General features: G+C 40.6%; 1 protein-coding gene across 1 annotated transcript; it reads left to right on the forward strand.

The window, feature by feature from the left end:
* The first annotated feature begins 2,760 nt into the window (after window positions 1–2,760).
* zgc:55461 (beta-tubulin family protein) lies at window positions 2,761–8,633 on the forward strand. The gene is made up of 4 exons (XM_038970900.1): window positions 2,761–2,878; window positions 3,146–3,254; window positions 7,143–7,253; window positions 7,437–8,633. Exons 1-4 carry the CDS (start codon window positions 2,822–2,824, stop codon window positions 8,495–8,497), a joined length of 1,338 nt encoding a protein of 445 aa, XP_038826828.1. The 5' UTR covers window positions 2,761–2,821; the 3' UTR covers window positions 8,498–8,633.
* Window positions 8,634–10,824: the final 2,191 nt, after the last annotated feature.

Consider the following 10,824-nt stretch of genomic DNA (forward strand, 5'->3'; position numbering starts at 1 on the left):
TATGTAGTATTGTGCTGGATACGGTTTAAAGTACTTTGAGACTTAAGTACAAAGAGTTATATACTTAATGTATTAATTTTCAACTCCTAGTGGAGCGAAGGCCCTTCAATCCTCTCTATTACATTTTAAAGTGCTTTATAAAGGCAGTATTGTTCTCACCAATGAAATGAGGTACCCATACATATGGTGTGAAGATTAATATAGAAGGTACAGTCCTGTTGCAGTCTTGCCAATTTTTTCTACCACCACAACATTCAGTAGTGAGGTTTAAGCCAAGCTACTGAATTCAACTGTGTTCAACTCACTGACCTTCTGTAGTGGTGAATTTATGTATTTATTCATAATAAAAACCCTGGTAAAATATGGGTTAAACATCAACAAAAAGTGGTGACTCAAAGAAAGTCTGGTTAAATGAGGACAATAGAAACATCCTGGAATAGAAACAAAGTACGGCAAGTAAATATTCCCATGTCCTCGTTTTGGAAAATGTTCTCCTCCGCCCCTTTAAAGTGCTTTTACTGTGTGCTCCAGAATGGAGCTGCATCACAATGGTCAATCCCTGCACTCTTTGTTAGCATAGCCTTGGTCATACAGGTGTCTTTTTAAATAGGAAGTAAATACCTATAGGAAGAAGAGAAATTTGAGATGATCAAGCATGTCACGCCCTGACCATAGATTGCTTTGTATGTTTCTATTTTTTGTTTGGTCGGGGTGTGATGTGGGTGGGCATTCTATGTTTGTATGTCTATGTTTTCTATTTCTATTGTGTTTGGCCTGGTATGGTTCCCAATCAGAGGCAGCTGTCAATCGTTGTCTCTGATTGAGAACCATACTTAGGTAGCCTGTTTTCCCACTTTGAGTTGTGGGTGGTTGTTTTCTGTTTAGTGTTTTGTTGCACCTTGCAGAACTGTTCTTTTGTCGGTTTGTTGTTTTTGTTCGAGTGTTCATATTTATTAAAAGTATTATGAATACTTATCACGCTGCACTTTGGTCCTCTTCTCCTTCTCCCGACGACAATCTTGACAAAGCATCGCTAATACTAGGCAGGCAGCATGTAGCCTGCAGGTAGCTGCATCACTAGGCAGGTAGCCTAGTGGTTAGAGCATTGGGCCAGTAACTGAAAGGATGCTGGATCGAATCCCTGAGCTGACAAGGTAAAAAACTGTCGTTCTTCCCCTTAAAAAGGCAGTTAACCCACTGTTCCTAGGCCGTCATTGTAAATAAGAATTTGTTCTTAACTGACTTGCCTTGTTAAATAAAGGTAAAATACAAAAATAATGGGGTACTTTAGCTGTATTGTAGGTCATTCATATCCACTGGAAATCTCCATCGCTTGAATTACAAATGTATATCTAATAAACTTGATGTGTCTGAGTTGCATACAAACTACTTAAACATTTATAGACTGTGGGCATAGAAAATCATTCTCCAGTTAAACTAAACTACCTCGATGATTCATAGTTTATTTGTCACTCACAAAATGGAAAGTTGTTGTAAAGAACTTCAATACTGCATGTCAAGTTATTATGCCGGGTGGACTCTGTGCAAAGTCAACGCACAACCTCCTCCAAAGCTGTCATCACCATGACTATCACCATGGTCGCCATCAGTTGTCTCCAAACAAAACAAATACTTCATAGCCTAAATCACATTCCACTGGATATAGGGACAGCATTGGCCTCAGGAACCCTCAGTTCTTTCCTAAGGATGAACATTTTAGTCACGTTTTGTTAATCTAATGTTTTCCAGGTCTACTATTAGCGATATATTGCCATTGTGTTATTCACATCTCGCTCTATCTCTCTCAATGGCAGCAAAGTGCTTTGAGGGTGTTAACTTGATGCAGCCTGTACGCAATGTTTAGAGAATGATAGAAAATAACTGGTCTTAAAACTACTAGGGAAATTCTGATATGAAATAAAACAAAAGCATATTACAAATAAAATGTATGATCATTATTATTATATATGCAAGTGGACTTGAATGATTTTTCAATCATTATTGTTGCTCTTCTCATTTCATCAATGCAGCCACTAATGTCAATAAGTTTAGCCTATTGATGACTAATTATTTTAATTTTTTATAGCTCCTTTACTATTTTTTACTTCACAATGTATTTGCAGGTAATACAAAGATAATATCTGGCACAATTTAAATGTCATTCCAGTCATAAAATCTATTTTCTTTTCAAACATATCCCATGATGAATTGCTATGACCTTCTTATAGTTTTATACCCACTTGCACCTGTGCTACTTGCAAATTACTATCTAGCAAGCATTAGTTTCATGTAATGCATTGTTTCAAAAGTGAAGAAATGGAGGCAACCTTATCAAACTTGTAACATGTTTTTACATGAAAATGTCAATCTTGAGTGCTGTTTGGTTACATTTTGTGTGTAGCAATAAACCCTGTTGGCCAGCTTCGCATTCAATGATACCACCTGCAAGCTTTCCTAGTTACAAAGAATACAAAAGTATCCCCAAAGTCCCGAACATAAAGAGATCTCTTTTATGTTCCTAGCCCAAAGTATCCCAGCGACTCTCCAATGTTTCCATTTCTGTAACCATTGACAACAGGTTACTATATCGTGAGAGCCAATCAAAACTAGGAATCAACTTTTGTTATCCAATGAAATACAGTTGTACTATGATTGACGGGTGTTTAAACCAATAGCATTCATAATCTTCCGTTGCCACTGATTATAAATCAGTCCTCCGATTTTGAATCGCGTATTCTTCTTTCTTGTTTCAGAGTGTTTCCGACAGCGGCAGTTATACTTCACCTGTGTTTTTTTTTTTTAATTGATTAATTCACTCAAAATGAGGGAAATTGTGCATTTGCAGGCTGGTCAGTGCGGCAACCAAATTGGAGCAAAGGTTGGTTCAACTTTCCAGACTATTTCACCTTTCATTAAAGCTCAGTAACGTATCCCTGCCTTGCATTTCTGTAATTTATCTATCTAATGTTAGTTATAAATAAATTATCTAGCTAGGCTACTACTATTAGGCTACATACCCACGTTTTCTGTATTGTAATTGCTCTGTATTTGATTCATTCCCTGCAAATTGCTTCGCTGGCATATCTTTTGGGATGGCTATGAGACGTGAGTTGGAGATAACACCTGTTCCATTTCTTTCCTCTAGTTCTGGGAAGTGATTAGTGACGAACATGGCATCGACCCCACTGGCACATACCATGGGGACAGTGACCTTCAGCTGGAGAGAATTAATGTGTATTACAATGAAGCCACGGGTAGGTCCTCTATTAGCCTGCTAGTTCTATATATTCTCTAGTCATTTAAACAAAATAGGGTTGTAGTGCTGCTAGATCACATTTTTTCAATTTGAGAATAGGGGCCTACACGGAGCTGGTAAAAATATGTTGGGAAAATGTATTCTGATAAATAATAAATATATTATACTGCAATGAAACAGGCAGGGAGCAGGTCTCGAACCCTCGACCTTTTAGCCCGAAGTCTAGCGCGCTATCGACTGTGCCGCAAAAGCATGCTCAGGCAGTAGTCGATATCCGTTCTTATAAACCCAGGGTCGTTATAATACTAAATTACCACAAAAATACCCAAAACTAGGCCGCGTATGGAAACGCGCTGGGTGGCGAGCTCTTTCCTGGTCCAACTTCGAAGCGCTCTGCGCACACTTTGAGCGGACCATATCCCACCTAATAAGAACCCCACAGACAGAACTACGAGGGGTTGTCCTCAACAGTTTGTTATGGACTTGGGACTCATGTACGACGCTCTCCGAGTGTCTTGTAAGATCGCATAATGATTAGTAGGCCTATTTTCAGTGGTGTAAAAATACTTGAAAGTACTAAAGTAGTTTTTTGGGGTATCTGCACTTTACTATTTATATTTTTCACAACTTTTACTTCACTACATTCCTAAAGAAAATTATGTACTTTTTACTCCATACATTTTCCCTGACACCCAAAAGTACTTGTTACATTTTGAATGCTTAGCAGGACAGGAAAATGGTTCAATTCGTGCACTTATCAAATGTTATTTGTCACATACACATGGTTAGCAGATGTTAATGGAGTGTAGCGAAATGCTTGTGCTTCTAGTTCAGACAGTGCAGTAATATCTAACAACTACCTAATACACACAAATCTAAAGGGGTGAATGAGAATATGTACATGTAAGTATATGGATGAGCGATGGCTGAGCGGCATAGGCAAGGTGCAATAGATGGTATAAAATACTGTATATACATGTAATATGAGTAATGTAAGATATGTAAACATCATTAAAGTGGCATTATTTAGAGTGCATTGTATAAAGTGACTATTGATCCATTTATTAAAGTGGCAGGTGATTGGGTCTCAATGTAGACAGCAGCTTCTCTGAGTTAGTGATTAGCAGTCTGATGCCCTTGAGAGAAAGCTGTTTTTCAGTCTCTCGGTCTGGCTTTGATACACCTGTACTGACCTCGCCTTCTGGATGGTAGCGGTGTGAACAGGCAGTGGCTCGGGTGGTTGATGTCCTTGATGATCTTTTTGGCCTTCCTGTGACATCGGGTGCTGTAGGTGTCATGGAGGGAAGGTAGCTTGACCCCGGTGATGCGTTGTGCAGACCGCACCACCATCCTCTGGAGAGCCTATCAAGAGAACATCCTTGGTCGTCCCTACTGCCTCTGATCTGGCGGACTCACTAAGCACATGCTTCGTTTGTAAATTATATCTTAGTGTTGCAGTGTACCCCTGGCTATCTGTAAAGAACAAGAAAATGAGGCTCTGGTTTGCTTAATATAATACATTTTAAATTATTTATACTTTTGATATTCAAGTATATTTTAGAAATTACATTTACTTTTGATACTTAATTATATTTAAAAACAAATACTTTTAGACTCTTACTCAAGTAGTATTTTACTGGGTGTCTTTTACTTGAGTCATTTTCTATGAAGTTATCTTTACTTTTACTAAAGTATGATAATTGGTTACTTTTTCCACTACTAACTATTTTACATAACAGAACCAAACATAACAGCATATAGCACAGTAGGGCTATTTTACTGTTACACCAAGAACTCCTCCTCAGTCATTTCTTGTGTGCTTTTAGGATGGTTAGCTCGCTGAAGCTTCATTGCCGAAACTCAACAGCTTGCACCAGTAGGCAGGATCTAGCCAATGCTCAGGTACAGATGAAGAAATCCTAGGCCCCAAGGATTTATACATACATAATTTCCTGTAAAGAAATCTGTGCACCAAGATGCTATTCGAAAGGGTCTGCGAAATTTACTGTTTAAGAAAAAGTTACTTTATAATAAAGCCATAATAACATTTGCGATGTGGTATAGTCTACAGGGGGATTTTTTTTGGCAGGGGTCTGAGAAAAAATAATTTCATGCAATTCTACCTCATGTACATGACATCTGTCTCTAACAGTATGTCTCTAACTCAATAAAATGTCCAGTGGCACACTGACTCAGACTCACCTGATGAAGATAAAGCCATAGGCTACACACGGAGATGGCCGATAGGCTATTGCCAAGTCGAGCGTGTCTCAAGATGAGCTACTTTGAAAAACAGTGCTGTTTGCAAAAAAAAATCTTTTTTCCCGTATTGGTTCTAGAGGCAGATTCGTCTTCCCTTTTCAGCAGTAGACATTTGCTTTCCAAACTGTATATTTTTCCCGCAATTGTATTTTGAATTCTGCAAAAGGCAAACCTACAGCTTCAAACAGCCATAATTTAATCCATAGATGGCAGTTCCCATTCAAATCAGGACTGGCAGCCATTGCTTGTGTACCCATGAGTTTAAAAGTAAAATTGCCATGGTAAGAGGTTGCAAAACCCTTCTATGGATTATGTCTATGGCCACAATGCAAACAAGCTGTATGTTTGGCACGCATGCTGCCCAAAATCCTGACCTTCCCGGCTGTAGGCATACATGTAACTGCCAAAATAAAGGAAACACTTGAGTAAACAGGGATAAAAAGTATGAGTTATGGTGTGGGGTGCATTTACCTGGCATGGTTTAGGTACACTTGTAGAATCTATGCCCAAGTTCATTTAAGCTGTTCTGGCAGCTCGTGGTGGCCTAACACCCTTTTAAGACATTTTATGTTGGTGTTTCCTTTATTTTGGCAGTTACCTGCTTGTGCTAAAACTTTATCCAGTTATTTCATTTTTTTACTATTGACCCTTCTGTGGCTAAATTATGCTCTCTGGTGTATTTTGAACATTGCGAGCGGGCTCCTGTGATTGGATAAAAAATATATATACATGCATACATTCTAAATAAATTATACTAAATTACCACAAATTTTCCATGAACTACAACAAACCAAATATGTATAGCAGTTTAGAGTTAACCAACTTGCTGAGTGCGTTGCCAAACTGCAGCAACAAGTGACAAAAATAGTGTGAGTCAGGGGCTGGACATGGGCCCAGACCCTGACAAACACAATTGAACAGTCACATTTATTTATTATGCAGTTTATTTTTTATTAATCAGTTACCCAATCAAGGCAGGGCCCCCCAGTTACCCATGTGGGCCCCTACTTCATCTCCTCCCCTATTTGACGATTAGCTAATTGAGAGCGGGCTCCTGAGTACTCCTGTGGTTGGCGGTTGCCGCAAATAAAAATACTAAATGTATAGTATATATATATATATAATTTCCTTATTTAGGAAAAACCTTTTGCTGCCTCTTGGGTCCCCCACAGGCCTGGGCCCAGGTGCTTTAGCACCAGTAAGCCCCTGCATTAATCTGGCCCTGCCTATGCTTTGATTGAAACAAAATACAAGAAAGGGTAATAGTTTAATACCATATACTCTAATTTGCTCACGAAACAGTAATTCAAGAAGATCTAATCGCATATTCCCATTAAACTATTTGTGATCAAATGATTAGCATGCAGATGCCGTTTGGTCATCTTCCTGGTAAAACGTGAATAATTATAAATAATTTTATGCATATTCGATAATGATATTAAATCTGTCGGTACAAACTTTGAGAAATGATGATGACATTTTTATTTTTTAAATAATAATTGCGCTCCCGCACGTAACACCACTGGTTGAAGTTAATTAGAAAATTAGTGACCAATGCATTTGGTGGTCGTTCATGGTTTCGTGGGCAATGCAATGCCTCAAACATTTCTCTTTTGCTTTGCAGGAGGCAAGTATGTCCCCCGTGCGGTGTTAGTGGACTTGGAGCCTGGTACAATGGACTCTGTGAGGTCGGGTCCCTTTGGACAGATCTTCCGACCAGACAACTTCGTCTTCGGTGAGCCCTGGCTTTCTGCTTTTGAGATTGAGAATGATATTTGATCCAACAACTGGTATTCATGAATACTACTGACTACATCCTAAGGAAGAAGCGTCTTAATATTGCTACAATGGATATTGTATTCATTTGGGGCATTACTATATGTTGTCAAACGACCTGGTCCCTTTTGTTTGTCTGCAGGCCAAAGTGGAGCTGGAAACAACTGGGCCAAGGGTCACTACACAGAGGGAGCAGAGCTGGTGGACTCTGTTTTGGATGTGGTGAGGAAAGAGGCAGAGAGCTGTGACTGTCTACAGGGTTTCCAGCTCACCCACTCCCTGGGTGGGGGCACAGGCTCGGGCATGGGCACCCTGCTCATCAGCAAAATCCGCGAGGAGTACCCCGACCGTATCATGAACACATTCAGTGTGGTGCCCTCGCCCAAAGTATCAGACACTGTGGTGGAGCCCTACAATGCCACCCTGTCAGTCCACCAGCTAGTAGAGAACACCGACGAGACCTACTGTATTGACAACGAGGCTCTGTATGACATCTGCTTCCGTACCCTTAAACTTACCACGCCCACCTATGGCGACCTCAACCACCTGGTGTCAGCCACCATGAGCGGGGTCACCACTTGCTTGCGCTTCCCTGGCCAGCTCAACGCTGACCTCCGTAAACTGGCTGTCAACATGGTGCCCTTCCCCCGTCTCCACTTCTTCATGCCGGGCTTCGCCCCCCTGACCAGCAGGGGGAGCCAGCAGTACAGGGCCCTCACTGTGCCCGAGCTCACCCAGCAGATGTTCGATGCCAAGAACATGATGGCAGCTTGCGACCCACGTCACGGCCGTTACCTCACCGTAGCTGCAGTGTTCAGGGGCCGCATGTCCATGAAGGAGGTGGACGAGCAGATGCTGAACGTCCAGAACAAGAACAGCAGCTACTTTGTCGAATGGATCCCCAACAACGTCAAGACCGCTGTCTGCGACATTCCTCCCCGCGGCCTCAAGATGGCCGCCACCTTCATCGGCAACAGCACGGCCATCCAGGAGCTGTTTAAGCGCATCTCCGAGCAGTTCACCGCCATGTTCCGCCGTAAGGCCTTCCTCCATTGGTACACCGGGGAGGGTATGGATGAGATGGAGTTCACTGAGGCTGAGAGCAACATGAATGACCTGGTGTCTGAGTACCAGCAGTACCAGGACGCCACTGCCGAGGAGGAGGGAGAGTTTGAGGAGGAAGGAGAGGAGGAGCTGGCGTAAAGATGTGTCATGTGTACTTCACATGCCTTACTGACATTTTTCAGTGTCCTGTTTGTCTTGTCTGTCCCTTTTCACTGTGGCCTTTTCAAGCTGTCAAATTCCAGCTTTTGAACCAAATCTCTATTAAAGGCATAACTTTGATAGCATTTTGTCTCCTGTACTCTATAAGTCAATCCATCTCAGTGTTCAAATCAATTATACAAGACACTTTAGGTACAATCATTGCAAATGGCCCACTTCCACATAGAAATGTGATTTAAGGTTGGCTATGGAATATTTCAGCAATCAATTCACAAAACTGACCATGTAAAGGGCTAAATCCAAAACCATAGAATGAGTCACCTGCAAAAAATATTTGACTGAGTCTTGAAAAATGGAGTGATAATTTAATTTGGAGGGTGGATTTTAGCTCATTTATGCATAACGTTTAAACTTTTTTTTTTTATATGGAATTGTTGCCACTTGTAAGCCTTCATATTTATTCAACAGTCAAACTTGCCTAGTATTTGTTTCCAAGTATTTTGCCAATTGCTTTTTATCTGTCCAAGCATAGAGGAAGACTAAGTGGACATGGCTGAAGGGCAAAACCATATTTAATTTCCGAATAGTTTAAAGTTGGGTTAGGGTTTGGTTAAGGTTAGTGTCAGTTTTTGGTTGTGTTCACCTGCTTTATTTATTTAACCTTTAACTAGGCAAGCCAGTTAAGAACAAATTCTTATTTACAATGATGGCCTACCAAAAGGCAAAAAGCCTCCTGTGGGGATGGGGAATTAAAAATATAGGACAAAACACACGACATAAAGAGAGACCTAGGACAACATGGTAGCAACACCACATGATAACACAGCATGGAAGCAACACCACATAACAACATAGTAGAAACACAATATGGAAGCATGGTAGCAGCACAAAACATTGTACAAACATTATTGGGCACAGACAACAGCATAAAGGCAAGAAGGTAGAGTGCCACGTCACGACTGTGTCAGACTGACAGATTGGTTGAGTTCGTTTTGCATGGCCCAGTGCCCCGGGTGGATGGAGATTTCACTTATAGACCAATGGAATAGTCTAAAATGAGCAAACTCCGCCCACCTGGGACACCAGGCCACGTCGAACGAACTCGACCATTGCTATAACATATGTGGTTAGATAAGTAAAATACCTATCCAGCCGTTGTAAGATCTGGCATGCGTCAGCCACGCCTGGGCAGAGGAACGTGCCCCAAGATTTTGGCTGCTTTCCCCTGCTCCGACGTTGCACGCAACAACCAATGCTTGCGTGCCATTTCATCGACTGACAGGTTGCTGTAACATATGTGGTTACCTGATATTTAAAATACCCATCCAGGCGTTGGAAGATCTGGCATGTGTCAGCAAATGGACTGGGGTAAGAAACTCCCTTGCTCTAGCATACCAATCCAATGCCTTACCAATCATTGCGGTAGGGTTAGCAAGTGCACATTTCTGTGAGATGAGTAGAAAATTGCACTGCAGCAGCCCCAAAGTTGTGTAGAGACCACATCCAGTAGATGGCGCCATCACAATGAAGAACTACTCCAGACAAGAATGTGAATAATGAAGACATTGAATAGAATACCATCTCTCCTACAGTTACATTGACTAATGGGTAGGGTTCTTATGATTGGGCTGTTTATAAATCTGTTTTCTTTTATCATCTGTTTTATTTTCTTTCTTTTCTGTGAAATCTGCACATCCTTCTGCCTTCAAAGGTCTACCTATTCAGCCTCAGCTTTCTAAATCAAATCACATGACATTGGTCACGTACAGGGATGTAAATTACTTAAGTAAAAATACTTAAGTCGTTTTTTTTGGTATCTGTACTTTACTTTACTATTTATATTTTTGACAACTTTATACTTTTACTTCACTACATTCCTAAAGAAAATGATGTACTTTTTACTCCATAGATTTTCCCTGACACCCAAAAGTGCTTGTTACATTTGGAATGCTTAGCAAGACAGGAAAATGGTCTAATCCACACACTTATCAAGAGAACATCCCTGGTCATTCCTACTGCCTCTGATCTGGCGGACTCACTAAACAAATGCTTGGTTTGTAAATTATGTCTGAGGGTTGGAGTGTGCCCCTGGCTATCCGTAATAAAAAATACAAAAAAAATTGTGCCGTCTGGTTTACTTTAAGGAATTTGAAATTATTCATACTTTTACTTTTGATACTAAAGTATATTTAAAACCAAATACTTTTAGACTTTTACTCAAGTAATAGTGACTGGGTGACTTTCACTTGAGTCATTTTCTATGAAGGTATCTTTACTTTCACTCAAGTATGACAGTTGGGTACTTT

This window comes from Salvelinus namaycush, chromosome 31 (genome assembly GCF_016432855.1).
Source record: "Salvelinus namaycush isolate Seneca chromosome 31, SaNama_1.0, whole genome shotgun sequence".
In the NCBI taxonomy this organism is placed as follows: domain Eukaryota; kingdom Metazoa; phylum Chordata; class Actinopteri; order Salmoniformes; family Salmonidae; genus Salvelinus; species Salvelinus namaycush.

Coding starts and splice junctions, on each gene's coding strand:
- zgc:55461 (XM_038970900.1), top strand. CDS start 2,822: ATGAGGGAAATTGTGCATTTGCAGGCTGGTCAGTGCGGCAACCAAATT. Junction 3,255..7,142: donor GTATTACAATGAAGCCACGG/GTAGGTCCTCTA, acceptor TTTGCTTTGCAG/GAGGCAAGTATGTCCCCCGT. Junction 7,254..7,436: donor ACCAGACAACTTCGTCTTCG/GTGAGCCCTGGC, acceptor GTTTGTCTGCAG/GCCAAAGTGGAGCTGGAAAC.